The 21,363-nt window shown below is 37.7% G+C and overlaps 1 protein-coding gene across 1 annotated transcript in view; it reads left to right on the forward strand.

Annotated features, from left to right (window-relative positions):
* LOC127629870 (cell adhesion molecule DSCAM-like) overlaps positions 1–17,335 on the forward strand; it is a 243,521-nt gene extending 226,186 nt beyond the window's left edge. The window contains exons 30-33 of the mRNA XM_052107151.1: positions 4,364–4,513; positions 4,789–4,986; positions 6,664–6,966; positions 14,998–17,335. Of these exons, the coding sequence (XP_051963111.1) occupies positions 4,364–4,513; positions 4,789–4,986; positions 6,664–6,966; positions 14,998–15,371 (1,025 nt within the window). The 3' untranslated portion in view covers positions 15,372–17,335. The remainder of the gene's footprint in view (positions 1–4,363; positions 4,514–4,788; positions 4,987–6,663; positions 6,967–14,997) is intronic.
* Positions 17,336–21,363: the final 4,028 nt, after the last annotated feature.

The raw sequence follows: 21,363 nt of genomic DNA on the forward strand, positions 1-21,363 counted from the left end.
AGGCAGACTTGGAACGCATTCGATGAAACAACGTCCTAATTGTAGGAATTCCTGAGCATGCAGAGGGTCAGAACTCAAGATTCGGGACTCATGATGGCGCCGAGTATGGCTGCTGCATTGCGAGCTCCAAAACAACACTGCAGTTTTTCACTACAATTGTTTGTAGAGTCTACAGATAGTAAAAGGTAATTTACTACTCTTAGAAGAGCAGACTCAGTACTGTGTTTAGCTCTGAAGCCTGACTGAAAAGGATCCAGAATATCATTTGAAAGTAAATAAGGAGATTTAAACTGGTTTAAGACAACCCTCTCCAATACTTTAGACAAAAATGGCAATTTTGAAATGGGTCTATAGTTGTTGGGGTCAGAAGGATCAAGATTAGGTTTTTTGAGTAAAGGCTGGACCATAGCATGTTTAAAGCAGGATGGAACAATACTTTTCTGTAAGGAGCAGTTAATAATAGAGAGCACAGAAGGTGCAACAGAATCCAGTACCACCTTGAGCAACTTTGTAGGAATAACATCAAGAGAACAGGTGGTTGATTTCATGCTGGAAATAATGTTCAACAACTCAGAGTGCATTATAGAGTGTAAATTAGAAAAGCAGGAAGGAATAGTATTGGAATATTGGACATTTTCGGGTAAATTTAATGCCAGTGATTTTATTTATAAAGAAGCTACAAAACTTCTGACATGACTCTAAACTTGGATCTGGACCAGCTGCACTAGTATGATTTAACACAGAATTTTAAGTAGAAAACAGAAACTTAGGGCAGTGTACATTTTTTTTAGATGAAATTGGAGAGATAATTTGCCATTTGCAAAGAAACAGCTTCCTGGAAATGAGACCGAGTATTTTGTAGAAGTTGATTTGAAATATGTAATTTATCCCTTTTCCATTTTCTTTCTGCCCTTCTGCATTCCTTCCGTAAAGCTCGAACATCGTTAAACTAAAGATGTTTTTTCAGTTTAGTTTTCTTGGTTTTGAGAGGGGCAACTACATTTAAAATTGCTGTACAGGAGGTATTAAAACTCTTTACCAATTCCTCAACATCTAAAAACTGTGCTGTCTGCACATTACTACCAGCTAGAGAAGTTGAAAAGGCATCCATAAAGTGAATTGCAGTATTGGGGTAAATAGACCGAGAGAGGTAAGTAGAAGGTTGATTAACAGGATATGAACAGGAAATCAAACAGTCAAACATAACCGGCCAGTGGTTGGACAAACCAACATCATTTACAATGATGTTTGTAATGGAAACCCCTGATGATAAGACTAGATTGATAGATAGATTGAGTGAGATTAAAAGAGTCTAAAAGTTGTACAAAATCTTTTACAAGAGGCTTTGAAGGACAATATAAATGTATATTAAAATCGGCAAGAATCAGCAAGTTATCAGAGTTTGAAACAACATAGGGTAAAAAGTCTGAAAACTCCTCTAAAAAGCTGTTGTTTGATTTCGGCGGTCTGTATATCAGAGCACAAAGCAAAGGACTAGTTAGTTCGACTTTACATAATAAAACCTCGAAGCTAGTGTAAACATCAACTTGCAAGAGCCTACATTTAAACAATTCCTTAAGAATAAAAGCAAAGCCCCCACCCCGGCTGGAAGTTCTAGGGCAGCTGAAGAAGTTGCAGGGGAGAGTTCAGATAGAGGACTTTTTTGCCGTGAGCCATGTTTCAGTAATAAATAAAAAGTCCAGGTTGTTTGCTGTGAATAAATCGTGTAATAAAAAAGTTTTGTTTGATACTGATCTTGAATTTATCAAAGCCGTTTTAATTTCCACCAGATTGTTTTCTCTCGGTGCAGAGCTGAGCAGGGATGTCTTTGGAAGCGACCGTAGTAAATTCAAGTTTGCGCCGCACTGAGACCTACAATGACGCCACGTCGATCGCTCAGTGGATCATGTAATAAGAATATGATCTAATAAAGCAGTGGTAGTTGACCGTGAAGAGCGAGCACCTCGGTGAACATATTGTGAGCGACAGAGAATCCTCAGATCAGTGCACCGTGTATAAATGTCTGAACACTGGTGCGACACTGACTGATTGTCCAGCCGCAAAAGTTCTGGGAATGTAAAAGTAATTGCCGTACTACTGGAAGCAGGTGAAGAGAAAACATAGAAGGAGTATTGTTCACTATTCCAAGAGACAATAGTTACCAGAACAGTCAAAAGAGGCCAGCAGATGGAGTACAAAGTCATAGTCGAAATTCCGTGGAGATATTCACTCACCAGAGAACCAGGTCCAGAGGAATTGTTTTTCCCCTTCTCCCTTTTGTGGTGGAAACGCTGATGAAGTGGATGCGATGCCAAGGTACCTAATGAAAGACTTGCAGTAGTAATCCACGAAACGGCCCAAGTTGTAGCAGCACAGCAGCAGCAACGAACCAAATCCCAGGTTGCGTATAACACAGATTGTAATCTGTTTGTTTGTTTATATAGTACAGATCAAGATGTGATTATTTCAGCCAGGAAAGAATTCTCGGTTATCCCCAATTTGATAACACCACATGACAGTAAAAACTTCTGACCAAATACAATAATTAAAATAAAACAGTCAGCAGCAGACAATGCTCAGAGCGTTCACTCAACCGGAAGTTGATTCAATTGTTTCAAGCATTTTGAGAGCATAGCGAAATCCTTCATTTGAAATGGTAAACATCCCAGATTACAGTAAACTGCATAGGCCGATCGTCAAAGGTGGGCTAAGTCTACACAAGATTTTGTTTTATTATTATGCATTCGGTCTCAGACATTTGGCTCATTGATTGCTTCCACCTGAGAGAGCCCCTCCCTGGTTTTGTATTGATCAGGAAGTTCTTGCCCTTATTTCACCATTGCAAAGCCTTTCTATCAAACTAACCAGAGAAGTTAAAGTACACCTCGTTATCTCGCATTTGCACTCAGTATGGACAAAAGTGTCCTGAGTGTTTAATTCGGACATTTATTTAAATGTTGCCACGAGCTTTTGGCTGAACCCCAAATTATGTATTAATAAGTCTCATTTCTGCTGGTCTGAGTGGATTGTGAGGGGTTACTACACTCAGTGACCTATATGAGAGCGGAGTGTTGACCTTTGAAAATTTGTTTCAACATTTTGGGATTCACAGATCTCAGTTCTTTATATATTTACAGCTGCGCCACCTGCTCTGAATTTTTTTTTGGGTGTAGCATACACCCCCCTAAAGCAGCAGATACTCTGGGAGAGGTGATTACTGCATTTGAAAAAGCTCATGAGGCATCAGTGTATTACTCCCAGCTAATTCAGAGTCTGGGGGACGGAGCTTCAACTTCTCTCAAGAGATTATGGGAGAAAAATTTCAACTTGGTATTGGAGGAGGGAGTGTGGGCTAGGACTCTAAAAAACATCAAGTCTGCATCTAGAGATGCAAGGGTGCGCCTTATGCAGTTCAAGATTTTACATCGATTGGCTTGGTCTTAAAGACACACCACCTGCTGGCAATGCCAATCAGAGGATGGAGACACAAGCAGTGTCTTTTGGGAGTATAAAGATCCAGGAGTTTTGGTTGAAGGTTCAGAATTTTGTGTGTGATGTATTGGGCACTCAGGTTTCATTTTGCCACAGACTCTGTATTTTGGGCAATGGGGCATTAATATTGAGAATAGACACATAATTTCTAATCCTAATCAGTGTCCTAATCAGTGTCATGATCGCCAGACAGATACTTTTAAGGGGATGGAATTTGGCTGGAACGCCCTCATTTCAGGAGTGGTGCTCAGAGATGGGGAGTGTGGTGCCCTTTGATGAAGTGTCATTTAGAAGACTGGGGAAAATGAACTTGTTTGTGGAGAAATGGGGTGTATATCTGACGTTGCTGGATGTGTGATTATTATTATTTTATTTTATTAATTTTTTGTGTGTCTATAATCATGTTTGACCACTGGGATGTTGGGGCCAGGGTGGGGTTGGCAATTGCGAGGGGTAGTAGTGGGTGTTAATTGTTCATTCTGTGTATATATGTTTTGTTTTTCTGTGTTCGATATGTGAATTAATAAAAAATTGTTAATAAAAAAAATTCTGATTTGTTAGCAGTATGAACACATTTTTAGAGACTTTTGGGATGGACATTTATGACTTTTATGAGCCAGTAAACAACCACCTGGTAACCACCCAGAACTCCCTAGCCATCAACTGCGGACAGCCAACAGCCACATGTTAAGGAACACTCAGAACATTTAGAAATTGCATAGCAACACCCTGGCAACCACAACACCCTAGTATTTTGGTGGGGACTTTTGCATGAACAAGCACTGCTCACATTTTCTTCACAAAATGTAAAACTTTTGTTTGTTTATATGGTGGTCTTTCTTTAACCTGATCATGGTTCTTTCTCTTTCAGATGACCGCTCCACGGTGCTTTTGACAGACAATGACTTTGGAGAAACATCTAAGCAGAAGTCTTCAACTGTCACACATACAGTGCACTACCAGTCTCTGTCCCAGGCCACTGGACCACTTGTAGACGTTTCTGACGTTAGACCTGGTACAAGTAAGAACTGAACTAGTCTGGGTAGTATTGTTGGTATGATTTACACAAAGCTGCCCATGTGTGTAGATGCTTTGACTAAAACTCAGCCAATTGTAAATGATGCCACCAAACTGTCCACGAGTAGTCTTTAGTAAATACCTCATAAACTGCACTCTGTGTGCCCCCCCCCAAAAATAAATACTACCTTTTCTATAAAGGACTGGGATTTGGTCCCATACTTTACATTGAACACTTTGATTATCTTCAAACAGCTGTGTGTGTTTCTGTCCTGTCAGACCCTACAGCCCGCCGCACAGCTAAAGCTGGCCCTGCCACACGAAGCCGCTATGCCAGTCAGTGGACCCTGAACCGCCCTCACCCCCCTGTATCTTCACACACTCTCACTACAGACTGGAGGCTGCCCACACCCCGCGCCACAGGCTCAGTTGATAAAGAGAGTGACAGCTACAGTGTCAGTCCCTCTCAGGACACAGGTAAAAGAAAATCTCTCAGATAAATGGGGTCACATCAAAAGGGTATGTTCCGAAGACTTACCTCTGTGGATTTTTTAGAAAGTAAAGTCTTGTTAAATCATTTTTCACACCATTTATATTCTTTTTTAAACTTGTGTAGCAGTGTATGCACATACATAATGTATGCAATTTTTTGTGGAAGTCATGGAAATTTCCACCACATTGTCATTTCCTCAAATTCTGTTGAATAGAATTCTGGAATTGATGCTGATGATAATTACATTTTTGAAGTTTTTGAAAAAATGTGGCAGACTCCTTTGTCTTTTTATGCATCCTAAACAGACACAATTAACCTCCTGAGACCCAAATGTTTCCATTTCCCTTTTTAGATTTGTAGCTACTAGCACCTAATAAACAAGCAAAAAATAAATAAATAAATAAAAATAAATATATATATATATATATATATATATATATATATATATATATATATATATATATATATATATATATATATATATATATATATATATATATATATATATATTTATATTTATATAGAGCAAATAGTTTTCCTAAAATTTATGTCCACATTAAGTATGTGGGACAGCAAGACTACATTGCGAAAGTTCAAATAACACACATTTTTCATCAGATTGTTTAAGTTTACAGGATTGTTGGTTATTTGTGTTTTTTTCAGTAAAGCTGAATAAATAAGTCTTATTAAAAGTAATGTCCAGCATCATCCAATTACTGCCAAACATGTTAAAATAAAATGTTGCATTCTAATATTCTGAATCTATGTACCGATTACCATTGTCCCATGTCTGCCAAACATGTTGAGAGGTCCAAACATCATCAGCAACCTGAAACTGAACTTTTGGTTGGATTTTTGGATTGACTGCACTTAGCAGCACAGTAAGTTTTAGGAAGCTCCCTTGATTCTTATTTAGTGAATGACTTAAACTCCATTGTGCTGAGTGTCTGCACTGGTCTCAGAACAGTTCAAAATGCACCTTATTTTCATCCTAACACCATATATTGTAATGCTTCTGAAAGCAAACTTTTTCAGCTTTTGGATAAACCCATTTCTTCTCACTGTGAAAATGCGCAGTTAATATATAGGGATGCATTTACTAATGTTAATGAATAGAATCGTATTGTACAGTGATAACAAAATAAAATATAACAAAATGTATATTAAAATTAAGCTAAATGACCCACAGATGTGTTAGAGTTCTTTTATTCAAAATAACTAACAGGTTTTTTCTACTTTTGAGGAAATGTGGTTCCAATTTCCACATATATGGACATCATGTTAATCAGCACGTTGACGTGCAAAAAATTGCCCGATTTTTTTTAAAGCGGCATTTCAAACTAAACTAGAGACTCTACTATTTACAACCAAACAGGTTTCAATTAAATGAATTTCAATGAAAAAGTGATTTTTTCATAGGAGCACTTCACGGAAATCAAGTGACTAGATGCACCAGAAGTTTAACCCTTAAATGACAGTCTAGTCTTGTGAACAGTATTCAGTTCGACAAATATTGTTTTTTTTAATGGTTGATTCTCAATTTATTACATTCAAGATTTGAGGACTTTTTTCAGTGTTGTGCTTTAAAATGGCACTCGAGCATTGTTGGTGATTTCACTGCCTACTCATTGCAATTCAGTTGCATATGTGTTTTCTCTTAGATCGTGCTCGCAGCAGTATGGTGTCCACAGAGAGCGCCTCTTCCACATACGAGGAGTTAGCCCGTGCCTACGAACACGCCAAGATGGAGGAACAGCTACGACATGCAAAGTTCACAATCACAGAATGCTTCATCTCAGACACATCCTCAGAGCAGATGACAGCCGGCACCAATGACTACACAGACAGCCTGACGTCCAGCACACCGTCGGAGTCCGGCATCTGCCGATTCACCGCTTCCCCACCCAAACCACAGGATGCCAACAGGGTCATGAATATGGCCGTGCCCAAAGCACACAGACCCGGTAAGACTAGAAAAGAGGGAAAGTGTTAACTCTCTTTCATAGTTTTTATTAACACATTGCACATGTGTCATTACTTTGATGATATGGGTAGTGTTGGGTTTAATGCCATCACAAAATAATTAGTTACAGTAATCTCATGCCTTTTTTGTCAAAAGTTAGTATTTACATTTACTACATATAAAAGTAGTGATTACATTTAACATTTTTGATATTATAGTTACATTACAATGACATCATTTAGGTTACACACTTGTATAAAATAATATAAATCGCCTTGTGCTCAAGGGGTGTGAAATGGAAGTGCAATATATTTTGAGTATTTGTTCCAGTTTTTAGCTAGCTTGGCTTTTATTATGAACAAATGGTGCTCTTTAAGTAGTGCTTGAGGTAGTCCAAGGCAGCTTCAGATAGAACACCCACTGACAACTCACAGTCCATTATCTAATGCAGTGTTGGGGGAAGCTTCTTTGAAGCTGTAGCTTCCCAAGCTACAAGCTATTCATAACTTTATTTAGTTACACTACAGTCAAGCTACTCTTTATAAGAAGTAGTTAACTACACTATGAGCTGCTACTAAAATGTAAACACTGAACTACATTCAAGCTATTTACAAAATAAATATTTTTAGATATATAACAGCCGAATTATATTTTTTAGTTCTGCAATCAGTTCTGATTGTTATATATAAACACACACTGCATGAAGAGGTGTATGTGGACCAGCATACTCCTGTATTCTGGATTTTTGTTTACTGATGTTTGGACATCCAAGTATCAGAGTATTACTGACCGCACCTCACATATTCCACTGTTCCATATTTTCTGTAATGTTACCAATTTGGACGGATGTTGCTGAGGTATTCTTCCATGTTTTAGCCATTTGTTTCCCTGGTAAGTAATCCACTAAAGGATTTAGTCAGGGGACATTTTCACACCCAAGGATCATGACACCTTTGTGCCACTCTGCCCTCCCCTATTGGTCATTCGTGTCAAACTGGATTGATTAATTTGAAGCAGAACCCACCATCATACCAGACAGCTATTAAGGCTCTGCACACATTGATTTTTCTTAAAGTAATTTCATACATTATAAATGTTAACCATGGTTTTACATCAGGAACAATAGTTTAATCATGGTATTTGTAGTAAAACCATAGTAACTACAAAATGAACCATGGTTACTACAGTCATGTTTATTACAATATTACTGCAGTAAAACCATGGTTACTATACAGGTACTACACTATTACTGTAGTAAAACCATTGTTAATTGTAGGCCTATCAAAGCAATGGTTTCTGCCGGAAAAACCATAAGGGTTAAACAAATATGGTGACAACATTTAATTGAACATAGATTTATACATAGTATACACTAATAAACTAGAAAACACACAATGCATCCGGATGCATACAGTGCATCCGGAAAGTATTCACAGTGCTTCACTTTTTCCACATTTTGTTATGTTACAGCCTTATTACATAATGGATTTAATTAATTATTTTCCTCAAAATTCTACAAAGAATACCCTGACAACGTGAAAGAAGTTTGTTTGAAATCTTTGCAAATTTATTAAAAATAAAAATGAAAAAAAAATAACATGTACATAAGTATTCACAGCCTTTGCCATGACACTCAAAATTGAGCTCAGGTGTATCCTGTTTCCACTGATCATCCTTGAGATGTTTCTACAACTTGATAGGAGTCCAGCTGTGGTAAATTCAGTTGATTGGAAATGATTTGGAAAGGCACACACCTGTCTATATAAGGTCCCACAGTTAACAGTGCATGTCAGAGTACAAACCAAGCCATGAAGTCCAAGGAATTGTCAGTAATTAATAAAATAATGAGACAGGATTGTACCGAGGCACAGATCTGGGGAAGGGTACAGAAACATGTCTGCAGCATTGAAGGTCCCAAAGAGCACAGAGGCCTTCATCAGCCGTAAATGGAAGAAGTTTGGAACCACCAGGAAACAAAATTCTCTGGTCTGATGAAACAAAGATTGAACTCTTTGGCCTGAATGGCAAGCGTCATGTCTGGAAACATGCACCACCCACAGGAAACATGCATCACTCATCACCTGGCCAATACCATCCCTTCAGTGAAGCATGGTGGTGGCAGCAACATGCTGTGGGGATGTTTTTAAGCAGCAGGAACTGGGAGACTAGTCAGAATCGAGGGAGAGATGAATGCAGCAATGTACAGAGACATCCTTGATGAAAACCTGCTCCAGAGCGCTCTGGACCTCAGACTGGGGCGAAGGTTCATCTTCCAACAGGACAACGGCCCTAATCACACAGCCAAGATAACAAAGGACTGGCTACAGGACAACTCTGTGAATGTACTTGAGTGGCTTGAATAAGGTTGTAACATAGCAAAACGTGGAAAAAGTTAAGTGCTGTGAATACTTTCCGGATGCGCTGTAACTGAATCAATATAGCATAGAACAGCTGCAATATACTAAATATTATCTTATAAAAGAAGCCAAAATCCCTTTAATGCTGCATGGGGCTCAAGTGAATCAGTAAGTCATTTATGTGAACTGCTTAGTTCATTTATATGAACCGTTTGGCATTTTCAATGCTAAATATAAAGGAATCATTTATTTTTACCAATTAATTTACATGAACTGTATGAAAGAACTGATTCACTTAAATTATCTGGTTTCCCCAGCACTACATGAGAGAGAGAGAGAGAGAGAGAGAGAGAGAGAGAGAGAGAGAGAGAGAGAGAGTTTGGTGAATGTTTGATTCCTCTCTCTGTTCCATTGCTGCATTCTCAAATGACAAAAATGTATTGCTACAGCGCTACTCGTTAGAAAATGTAGCTTGTGACTGGAAAAGTTACATTATTGTAAGGTCAGGCTACTGAAAATATAGTTACGTTAGTAGCATCACTACATTTAGTTAACTAAATGTTAGCATACTGCAAACAAAAAGGCAAGAGCTGAAAGAATTTGTCAGTTACAATCTGATTGGCTGGCTTTACATGATGTCTGAAAGTTAGAGTGCACAGGTTTCTGTCAGTCTGCCTGGAAACCAAGTTGTGTTTACAAGGTGCTGATACAGTGAGCTCTTTTGAAGAACTACTAATCATTGGATTTGCCAAAGTTTAGTGGCATCAAATCTCTGAAAGATACTCTTAGTTTTAGTTAATGCCAACGAGCAAAACCGCTTGTATGTTCGGCTTGTTTTCTGTCTGTAAAATAATCTATATTTATTACTTTTGGATGTACAGAAATTCTGACCACTAAGTCAGCACAAATTTCCACAAAATTCTTTTACATTCACAGAACTAGACAGCTGCAACAAATATTAATGTTTTTATTTCCTCGCCAGTCTATTATGATGATGGCATTAATTTAAGATTTACCCTTCCCTAATCGGCACGTAAAAACATAACGATCTGTGGTTGGTCTCTTTATATTTTGGTCAGACAGTTTCGTCCAGTGTAAGTGGGCTATTTGCAGCCAGAATCATCTGAAAAGTGGACCAGATTTTATTGGTGAAAAAAGTCAGTTTATATACCATGTTACACATTTTTTATGTGTATAGAATATTGCAAAAATCAAATAATCGTTTTTATTTGTTCTGAATTTGCATTATAAATTGAAAATGTTGTTTTTGCACTTTTTAGTGTTTCAGATGTAGCACACTGGTTAGGACTGGTATATATGGTACAGTGCAGTCCAAAAGTCTGAGACCACATGAACTATCGTTCTTACAGTTCAACAGTTCTCAATAAAAGTTACCTGCAAACTTTTTACTTTGCATTTGGTGCTTGGCTGAAGTTAATACACCCTGATTGGACACTATTAGTTTGTAACACAGCAGTTTATTTAGTTTAATTTACCGTCAAAAAGCACTGTTGAAAAATGGAAATTTCAAGAACGGAATTTCAGGTGTTTCACAGAACATATGCTGTTATGTTGGTATCAAACAGAAATGCTAAAAAAAAAAAAAATTAAATACATTTTTAAAAACAATCTTCAATGCTTGTTCACATTAGATTGGACTGTGTAAAAGATTATGCATTTAAACACGATTGAGTATGTTTTCTTTTGTGTGTGTGTGTTCTTTTTCCACACTTTCCTCCATTTACCGGTTCACCCCTAAGCAGTCGCTCTTACAGTGTGTAGTAAGCTGCTGTTATGATGGCTGTTGGCTGGAAAGCTGCTGTCCAAACACATTCTGTATTCTTTTAGCAACAATTGGTCTAATGCAGCTGCCGTCTGGGCCCCCCAGGGCTGATTTCAGGCCCAGATGACTTTTGGGTTACTGGATTGAGTTTAGGGTACTGGCTCATTGTGAATGCATCTGGCTGCCTTGCACCCACAGGAAGCATTTGGTCTGGACGGGCAAACAGGGGAGTCCTGTTTTTACATAAAAGCATTTTACAGCCAGTGGAGTGGCTGAATGTGAGATGAACTTCAAGCAAAGGCCTTATTGGAGCGAATCAGTGAATAATTCTGATGTGTCCCAACTCATGCTTACAATATCCCAGCACCCCCTTATTTAATTGACCAAATTAATTGACTAAACATTCAATCCACTATGAGGGAAATTTTAGTTATTTATTAAAATAATACTGTCTCCACAACATTCCTGTGTCCCATAACGCCTTGCTGGCGATGTGGGCAGAACTTCCTGTTAAGAATTAACAACCGTTCTGTTATGTACTAATGCAGCATTAAAAATTATAAAAACTTGGGAACAAATAAAAACATAATTACAGCAAGGTGCTATTGTTCTTCTCCACCAAACTGTTATCATCAAATAAAGTGTCAATAAAGTCAAGAAAAAAATTAATATTCCAAACAGATATTCCAAACCCAACCCTTCTGTAGGCAGCTGATAGGTGGAGAAGCATCTGGGATTGTAGCGCTGTGCTTTTGCGAAGGGGTTTCTGGTTTCTGACCAAAAATGTAGTTTGGCTGCACACATTGTCCAAGAAATTTTCAAAGACATCTTACAATGTGTAAAAAGCAATAATCTACCTGAATGTCTACACACATGTGGTGAACATTCAAACACTTTTGACTGGATCATGGTGGACCAACACAAACAGATGCCAAGCAGCCATCAGATAAGCAGCTACCAGACCTCAGAAAGAAGGCCTTGGACCTTCCAACACATTGGAAAGGAACTTCTCATTGGTCCACAAGTGATTTCTTAGCAACCTCTCAAACCCCCCTCCTAAGCCCAGAGGTGAGAAGGACCATAAAAAATTATTCAAGACCTCTTGAAGCAGCATTAACCTACCATTTGGCAAAAGCTGAATCAAAGAAGCCACAAAGACAAATCTTTACACACAAATGTTTACTCTTAAAATGGACAACAACTGCATCACATCCACTCCATGTTTGTTCATAGAACTGTTTATGTAAATTGAAGTTGTTTGATCAACACTATAGTTCACACAAATTGAACTATTAAGTTATAAACGTATACATTGGTAATATTTGATCTTTCAGTAACATATTTAGACTCATGCAATCAGAATAATGGCAAGAATAATTTGGAAGTGGTTTGGAAAGTGAACAAGATAAAACTTTAAGGGCGCATATCAAACTATGTACTTTAAAATATGCAAATGAGTTCCACACAGAGAAGGGAGGGTGGAAGGTATAAAAGTATCCGGAGGAGACATTTCAGAATTCTGAGTGGTGGGAGACATTAACAAAACAGTATCACACCAAATTTCTGGCTGGCCTGTCCAGAGAGACACTAGCAGACCATCCACAATTCTGGGTCTCCACAACACAGAGAGAGAAAGAGAGAGTAACAGATCATAAAACCCAAATAATTGTAGGTTTGAAATATGCCAAATGTGCCTGGATGATTTTTGTAGTGTGCACTATGCAAACTTTTTGGTCTGATATTGCTAGTAACACCTTAGAGCTTAAGTATGTAGTTTCTTTGTTTATTTTTGCCATTCTGTTCAGTGGCTCTAATGTCAATGTTTTAAAAACAGCTTTCTGAATACGGCACTCATCTTCAGTTGTTCAACCCCGGTCGCGCAACACTCTCTTCGCCATAAGAACACCTTGCGCTCGCACATATCTCACATGCACAACTTGCTTTGCATGTGCAGAAATGCTTTCTGTTTGCACTCCAGGTGTCAGTCTCATATTCAGCAGAGCAAAAAGCATTTACATTTAACTTGGATGTTTACATGGATTTATACAGTTATACACTTAAAAGTAGCAGCCATAGTTTCCAGTATCACTGCGACAGTGCAGGGTAAATGCGTAAATACTGCTTATGGCATTCAGGACGTGGGACAAAGCGCACTGATATATTTCTGCACTGATTTAAAAATGTACACAAGAGCCATATTTACAGAATCACCCTGAAAATGACCATCACCATGTCACAGAAAAGCCAGCGTTATCATAAGAGCCACAACTTGCCTCAACATGCTGCCTTAAATTGAAGCTGAGATTTTAATCTTGAAATATCTGCTGGTCTTGATGTTAAATGAAGGCATTGCATGACAAAACTATTATTTTTTCACTGTGTGGAACAAAGAAAGTGTTTCATTTTGAAGAGTTTGATGCTGTAGCAGTGATGGACATGGCTTGAGTGACTGTCTGTGACAGAACATGCAGCTGTGTGAACTTCCGCTGTCGTAAATGTCCAAGAAGTTACTCAAGTAAATGCAATGGAGTAAATTTTGTGCATTACTGCCCACCTCTGCTCAAACAAAAACAGGAATTTTTGTAACGCTACAGATACACATTGTTTAGAGTTTTCTAAAAAATTAGCCTATGAATGGCTTTCTTAAAGTTGTCTCTGCATATTACACTGGGATAGAATAATTGTTTAAGTTCGAACCAGTCTGACCATTCTCTGTTGACCTCAGTCATCAACAAGGCATTTCCGTCCACACAACCGGATATGGATGAACACTGGATGATTTTTGTTTCTGGCACAATTCAGTGTAAATTCTTGAGATTATTGTGTGTAAAAATCCCAGGAGATCAGCAGTTACAGAAATACTCATACTAGCCTGTCTGGCACCAACAATCATCCATGCAATTATCTAATCAGCCAAACGCATGGCAGCATTGCAGTGCATAAATCATGCAGGCACAGGTCAGGAGCTTCAGTCAATGTCCACATTGTTGGTGCCAGATGGTCTGGTATTTCTGTAACTGCTAATCTCCTGGGATTTTCACACACAACAGTCTCTTGAATTTACTACAAATGCTTCCAAAAAAAAAAAACATAAGGTGAACGGCAGTTCTGTGGACGGAAATGCCTTTTTGAAGAGAGAGGTCAACAGAGAATGGCCAGATTGGTTGGACTGGCAAAGTCTACGGTAACTCAGATAACCACTTCAATTGTTCAATTGTGGTGAGAAGAATAGCATCTCAGAATGGCACTGGCATGGTTGACACTGTTTTGGCGGCACAAGGGAGACCTACACAATATTAGGCAGGTTTTAATGTTGTTGCTGATCAGGGAATATAGTAATACATATTTTGTCAAAGTATTTTATGCGGTTTGGTTATTTTTTTACAAAAATAAAGGATGTTTATATGGAAAATGCTAACCATATTAGCCTGTTGCAAATAATATATCTTCTGCCTCATTCTATGAACACAATCCACATAGTCAGTCAGAAGACAATGTTGTTCTATTAATCTCTGTGAAGTAAGTTTGGAGAGCAGAAATTGGTAACCTTGTGTAAATTGTGAATATTCAGATTTATGCTAAACTATAATCCTATATCTAGCACTTACATACACCTGCCAGGCATGATTATATTTTAAAATAAAAATGAGAAAATGCAAATAATATATTTGCAAATAAGATCTGGTATCTGTAGTCTAATAAATTTTTAAAGTAACCCTCCCAACCCTGCATATAGACAGCCTCAAAGCTAACAGACTAAAAGCTAAAAAGCTCAATTTTCTTTAAACACTAGCTCCCTCATCGCATTGTTTCTCATTTATCAGATTATTAGAAAAAAAAAATCTGATTTTAGAGAACTGCTCACACTTACACAATTCTGTCTGTCTCATAGCAGGTGAACTGGTCCATCTACCCCCTTACCTACGCATGGACTTCCTGCTGAACCGGGGAGCGCCCCCTTCAGGTCGGGAGGCCACAGGACAGACTTGTATGGACCCACAAAAGAGCCGAATACCGAAGCGGCCGGCCCTGCTGGCCCCTACGTCCTCCGAGACCCCCTCATCTGCCCTCTCGTCCTCCGGCCCTCCCAGCAAAGATGCCGTACAGCAGTGGCAGCCGGGAACTTCGTCCACACTGCCACAGCGTGAGCCAGGCGACCTCGCCCAGGCCGCCAAACTCAGTAGCTCCCAGGAATCGCTGCTAGACTCCAGAGGACACCTAAAACAAAGCAACAATCCCTACGCAAAGTCCTACACACTGGTATAACACAGGACTATAGCTATGGACCACTCTGCACTGTCACACACAAACACACACACGAGGAGCTGCTGCAAATATGAGCGCTTTTCCGATTCAGAAATGAGTCCTGTACATACATTCTGAATTTCTAAAGAAGTGGATAGTTTTCTTTGCATCTTTCTTTCTATCTCACTCTTTCTACTGTGTTTTTTTTTTTTTTTTGTTTTTACAGTTTCTTTCAATTTCTCTTTCCCTGTTTTCTGACTAAGTTGGATTTTTTACGTAATCATTCATTTATTTTAAATACCACCATTATGAAGATTGCCAAAATTATTTATTTAAATTGACAGAGGAACTACTTTTGAATTTATATCAAGGATAATTATATAGTCACTATTATTATTATTCTATAAAAATAGAGAAAACTATACAAAAAAATGGTTTAAAAAAAAAGGTGGGTGTGGTGAGATTTTACAAGAAGATGTTGCTTTCTATATCCATGACTTTTGTTTTGTTTAAACAAGGAGGTGCAACCGGCACGTTTGTTGCCATTTATCATGGCAACACGTCCGACGATCACCAAGGACATGGAGGAAGGATTACAAGTCCAATGTGGGAGACACATGTTCACATTTTCAACTCGTCTCAGAATGTTGTGCTTTCTAAGGACTGCATGGGGACCTGAAAATAGAAAATAAATTCCAAAAGAGATTTTTGTCACACTAATGACAATATATGTTATAATACATGTTATAATATACATATAAATATATACAGTGTGTGTATATACAGCTCTGGAAAAAATTAAGAGACCCCTGCAAAATGATCAGTTTCTCTGGATTTACAATTTATGAGTAAAATTACATTTTTTGTTTTATTCTATAAAGTACTGACAACATTTCTCCCAATAAAAATATTTTCATTTAGAGCATTTATTTGCAGAAAATGACAACTGGTCAAAATAACACAAAAGATGTTGTGTTTTCAGACATTGAATAATACAAAGAAAACAAGTACCTATTCATTTCTAAACAACACAATACTAATGTTTTAACATAGGAAGAGTTCAGAAACCAATATTTGGTGGAATAACTCTGATTTTCAATTACAGCTTTCATGCGTCTTGGCATACTCACTACCAGTCTTTCACATTGCTGTTGGGTGACATTATGCCCCTCCTGGTGCAAAAATTCAAGCAGCTTGGCTTTGTTTGATGGCTTGTGGCCATCCATCTTCCTCTTGATCACATTCCTGAGGTTTTCAATGAGGTTCAGGTTTGGAGATTGGGCTGGCCATGACAAGGTCTTGATCCGGTGGTCCTCCATCCATATCTTGACTGGCTGTGTTGCATGGAGCATTTTCCTGCTCAATTTTCTGCAAATAAATGCTCTAAATGACAACATTTTCATTTGGAATTTGGGAGAAATGTTGTCGGTAATTTATAGAATAAAACAAAACTGTTGATTTTACTCAAACACATAACTATATAGTAAACAGTAAATACAGAGAAACTGATAATTTTGCAGTGATCTCTTATTTCTTTCATGAGCTGTATTTGCTGTATATATAGACATACATATGATGAGATCACTTTTATTTTGTGGATAATACAGGGGGAAAAAAGATTTGGTAAATAAAGTCCTTAGTCATGTGTGCACACATCTGGTTTGATTAGAACATTTTAATTGTTGGGTTCTCATCTCTTTTTTTTTTTGTTTTTCTCTCTCTCTTTTGGAGCTTTTTGAGACTGCATAACTGCAGTAGTTTCTATTGAGCTGCAGATAACCTGGGGAGATACGCAAAAGTGAATGAATGGTAGAAGGTGTGGCCTGTTTTTGTGTAAGACACATGACAAAGAGAAGATATTTTAATTGAGCAATATGACACTGGATTTACTAATAATTTTGTAATTCTTGGACATCATAAAGTACTAACAGATATGAATGTATTCAGTACTGCATAATGAAAAATAAACCCCAAGATGATTTAAAATAAAGAGACAAACTAATGACACAGTCTCTAAATTATAATTCACTAACATGCCTAAAACGAAAGATGACACTAGTACAAAAAAGAAGAGAAGAATGAATGAATATTAATTTACGGTGCACAATATTGCCCTAATGTTTTATACTGTACTCTGCTTTATGCATACTTTTAGCCATTCATATCTTAAACCTGCATTTCAAATCTCCCAGTCAAATGTTATGAAGAAATTGTATTTTGCCTACTTTTAGGACCCGTTTTTAGATTTTTGCATTGTAACATTATTTTCAAGATAATTAACCAAATTTCTCTCTATGGTAAAATAAGTGATAACATAATGCAAATGCACAACAATATTTATGTCCTTACTGTTATGTTAGAAAGTAATGATATATTATTTAAATTGTAAATTATTTACACAAAATTTATGTTGATTTATATATAAATGGTACTACAGGATTTTTTATTGGGGAACATGGTGGGTGGGGGTGTGCTTAATTGTTGTGAAAATAATGTCAATGCAAAAGAAATTTGATCCTAAAGCAGTCTTCGTTTTCTTTGTTACGCAGTTGAAGTCAGAAGTTTACATACACCTTGGCCAAATACATTTAAACTCTCAGAAAATGGCACTGGCATTTAATCGTTTAATCATAGAAAACATTCCCTGTCTTAGGTCAATTATGATCACTTCTTAATTTTAAGAATGTGAAATGTCACAATAATAGTAGAGAGAATTATTTATTTCAGCTTTTATTTATTTCATCACATTCCCAATGGGTCAGAAGTTTACATACAATTTGTTAGTATTTGGTAGCATTGCCTTTAAATTGTTTAACTTTGGTCAACTGTTTTGGGTAGCCTTCCACAAGCTTCTCACAATAAGTTGCTGGAATTTTGGCCCATTCCTCCAGACAGATGGTACTGGTATAGCTGAGTCAGGTTTTATAGGCCTCCTTTCTCGCACATGCTTCGGTGCTGCCCACAAATATTGTTTTTTAAGATTGAGGTAAGGACTTTGTAATGGCAACTCGAATACCTTGACTTTGTTGTCCTTAAGCCATTTTTCCACAACTTTGGAGGTGTGCTTGGGGGGTCATTGTCCATTTGGAAGAGTCATTTGCAACAAAGCTTTAACTTCAAAGCTGATGTCTTGTGATGTTGCTTCAATATATCCACATCATTTTCCTCCCTCATGATGTCATCTATTTTGTGAAGTGCAACATTCCCTTCTGCAGCAAAGCACCCCCACAACATGATGCAGCCACCCCCATGCTTCACGGTTGGGATGGTGTTCTTAGGCTTGCAAGCCTCACCCTTTCATTATGGCCGAAAAGTTGTTTTTTTTGTTTCAACAGACCAGAGGAAATTTCCCCAAAAAGATCTTTGTCCCCATTTGCACTTCCAAACTGTAGTGTTTTGGTGGTTTTTGAGCAGTGGCTTCTTTCTTGCTGAGCAGCCTTTCAGGTTATGTCAATATAGGACTCATTTTACTGTTGATACAGATACTTGTCTACCTGCTTCCTCCAGCATCTTCACAAGGTCCTTTGCTGTTCCTCTGGGATTGATTTGCACTTTTCGCACCAAACTGCATTCATTTCTAGGAGACAGAATGCATCTCTTTCCGGACCAGTATTATAGCTGTGTGGTCCCATGGTGTTTATACTTGCATACTATTGTTTGTACAGATGAACGTGGTACCTTCAGGCATTTGGAAATTGCTCCCAAGGATGAACCAGACTTGTGGAGGTCCACAATGTTTTTTAATTTTCTGGAATTTTCCAAGCTGTTAAAAGGCACAGTTAACTTATTGGATGAAAACTTCTGATCCTCTGGAATTGTGATATAGTCTATTAAAAGTAAAACAATCTCGCTGTAAACAATTTTTGGAAAAATTACTTGTGTCATGCACAATATATATATATATATATATATATATATATATATATATATATATATATATATATATATATATATATATATATATATATATACTTATGCCACGGATCCGGATCTGCCATTACTAATTCAAAAACATCACTTCACAACTAGAAACGATGGCTTGGGCTGTTTCTAACAAGTCATTGGAGAAACAAGGATGAGTGTGTGTTTGAGAGAGAGATATTGAGTTTGTGTGATTACTACTGCTTGGGAGTAGCGACAGATGCAGGTATAGTATTAGTCAGTTTGCTGAAGATAATGCGAATTCTGGTCAAATACATCCTAGTTTCTCTGTGTAAAAATAGCAACCCTAGTGGGGTTGCCCTGTGTGCAAGAGTCATTCACTATAGAAACTGCTCTCTTCAACGCCATATTGGTTACATTTCCTCACAACGCAGAAACTCTGGTACCAGGTCAGTGCCTCAGGTTGAGCACTTTATTTGGAACACTATGGTATTCTGTTGTAGCCCATCTGCCTCAGGGTTCGACATGCTGTGCATTCTGAGATGCTATTCTGCTAACTACAGTTGTACAGAGTCATTATCTGAGTTACTGTAGCCTTTCTGTCAGCTCGAAACAGTCTGGCCATTCTCTGTTGACCTCTCTCATCAACAAAGCATTTCTGACCTGTATTTTCAATTTTATTCATTGCACTACTGCCACACGATTGGCTGATTAGATAATCACATGAATTAATAGGTGTACATGTGCTCCTAATAAAGTGCTCAGTGATCCAGGTCAAAAAGACAAGTCTTTAGTTTTGACTTGATTTCAACTATGGTGGAGGCAGATCTGAGTGACATAGGAAGACGGTTCTATTGCTTCGGGCCAACTACCGTAAAGGGACGGGTGCCCCTCGTCTTTAGTCTAGATCTGAGAATCGTCAGCAGTCTCTGATCAGACAATCTTAGACATCTAGCTGATTTATTTATGTACAAAAGTTCAGCAAGATAAGAAGGTGCCTTTCCATTTAATCAATTCGGTGATGGATCGGCAGCCAATGTAGAGAAATTAAAACAAGGATAATATGTTCATATTTGAGAATGTCAGCCAAGTCTAGCAGCAGCATTCTGGACCATTTGCAAATGAGCAATGTATGATTGGCCTATGTCTTTATAAAGAGAGTTACAGTAATGAAGTCGAGATGAAATAAAAACATGAATAACTTGCTCAAACTCTTTAAACGAAAGAAAAGGCTTAACCTTAGCCAAAAGTCTCACGGAATCCCCAGGGTCCACAGATAGAAAATATATTTTAAAACTTATAAAAGGGTGGAGTCAGTACTATGATGTGTCCTAAACCCAGACTGAAATGCTTCAAAAGTAATATGTATCTCCATAAAACTCGAAAAAGAAAGAATTTCTCTAAAACCTTAGAAATAAAAGGTACATTTGAAAATGGTCTAAAATTAGATAATACTGTCAGACCAAGGTTTGGCCTTTTAAGAAGTGGTAGAACCAGAGGCGTTTCCAGCAATGAAGGACATCCGGGGCTTAGCCCAGACAATTTTATTTGTACACTAGCAACCACTTCTCTGTAATCTAAAGCTGGTGAGAGGGTATTCTTTGAGTTTTGCTCTGGCTGGGCCTGTTTCTACAGTTCCTAAATCTTCCACTCTAGTACTATCCTCAACTAACTCATCCTCTCTCCTCCCTGAATCATCTGTGATGCAAAAGAACAGATACAGCACATAACTTATTGCAAATCAGCTTCAAATAACTAATTCATCAAGTGCTACATATTTAAAATTGTAGACCAATACCATTGAAGAAAATGTATTGGGAAGAGCAGATCAGTGGGATTGCCCTAAGATCTAACATGATTCTTGAATTTTCATGTACATTACCATAAAGTCGTCACAAAAGAGTTATATTATAGTAAGTAAAGTGAGGTAAAAAAATATTTTATATAAATAATTTTTATTTTTGGACATTTATAGTCAAAATGATGTATAAGATCCTAAGTTAAAACAATACATGAATGACTTTAGTCTAAGTTCATTGACACACATGGCATCGAACTGTATATAATTCTCATCATCTCTATGAGAATAATTCATCTATCAAAATCCTTTCATTAGGATCATTGGGATAAA

Source organism: Xyrauchen texanus, chromosome 36 (assembly GCF_025860055.1).
Source record: "Xyrauchen texanus isolate HMW12.3.18 chromosome 36, RBS_HiC_50CHRs, whole genome shotgun sequence".
Classification (NCBI taxonomy): Eukaryota; Metazoa; Chordata; class Actinopteri; order Cypriniformes; family Catostomidae; genus Xyrauchen; species Xyrauchen texanus.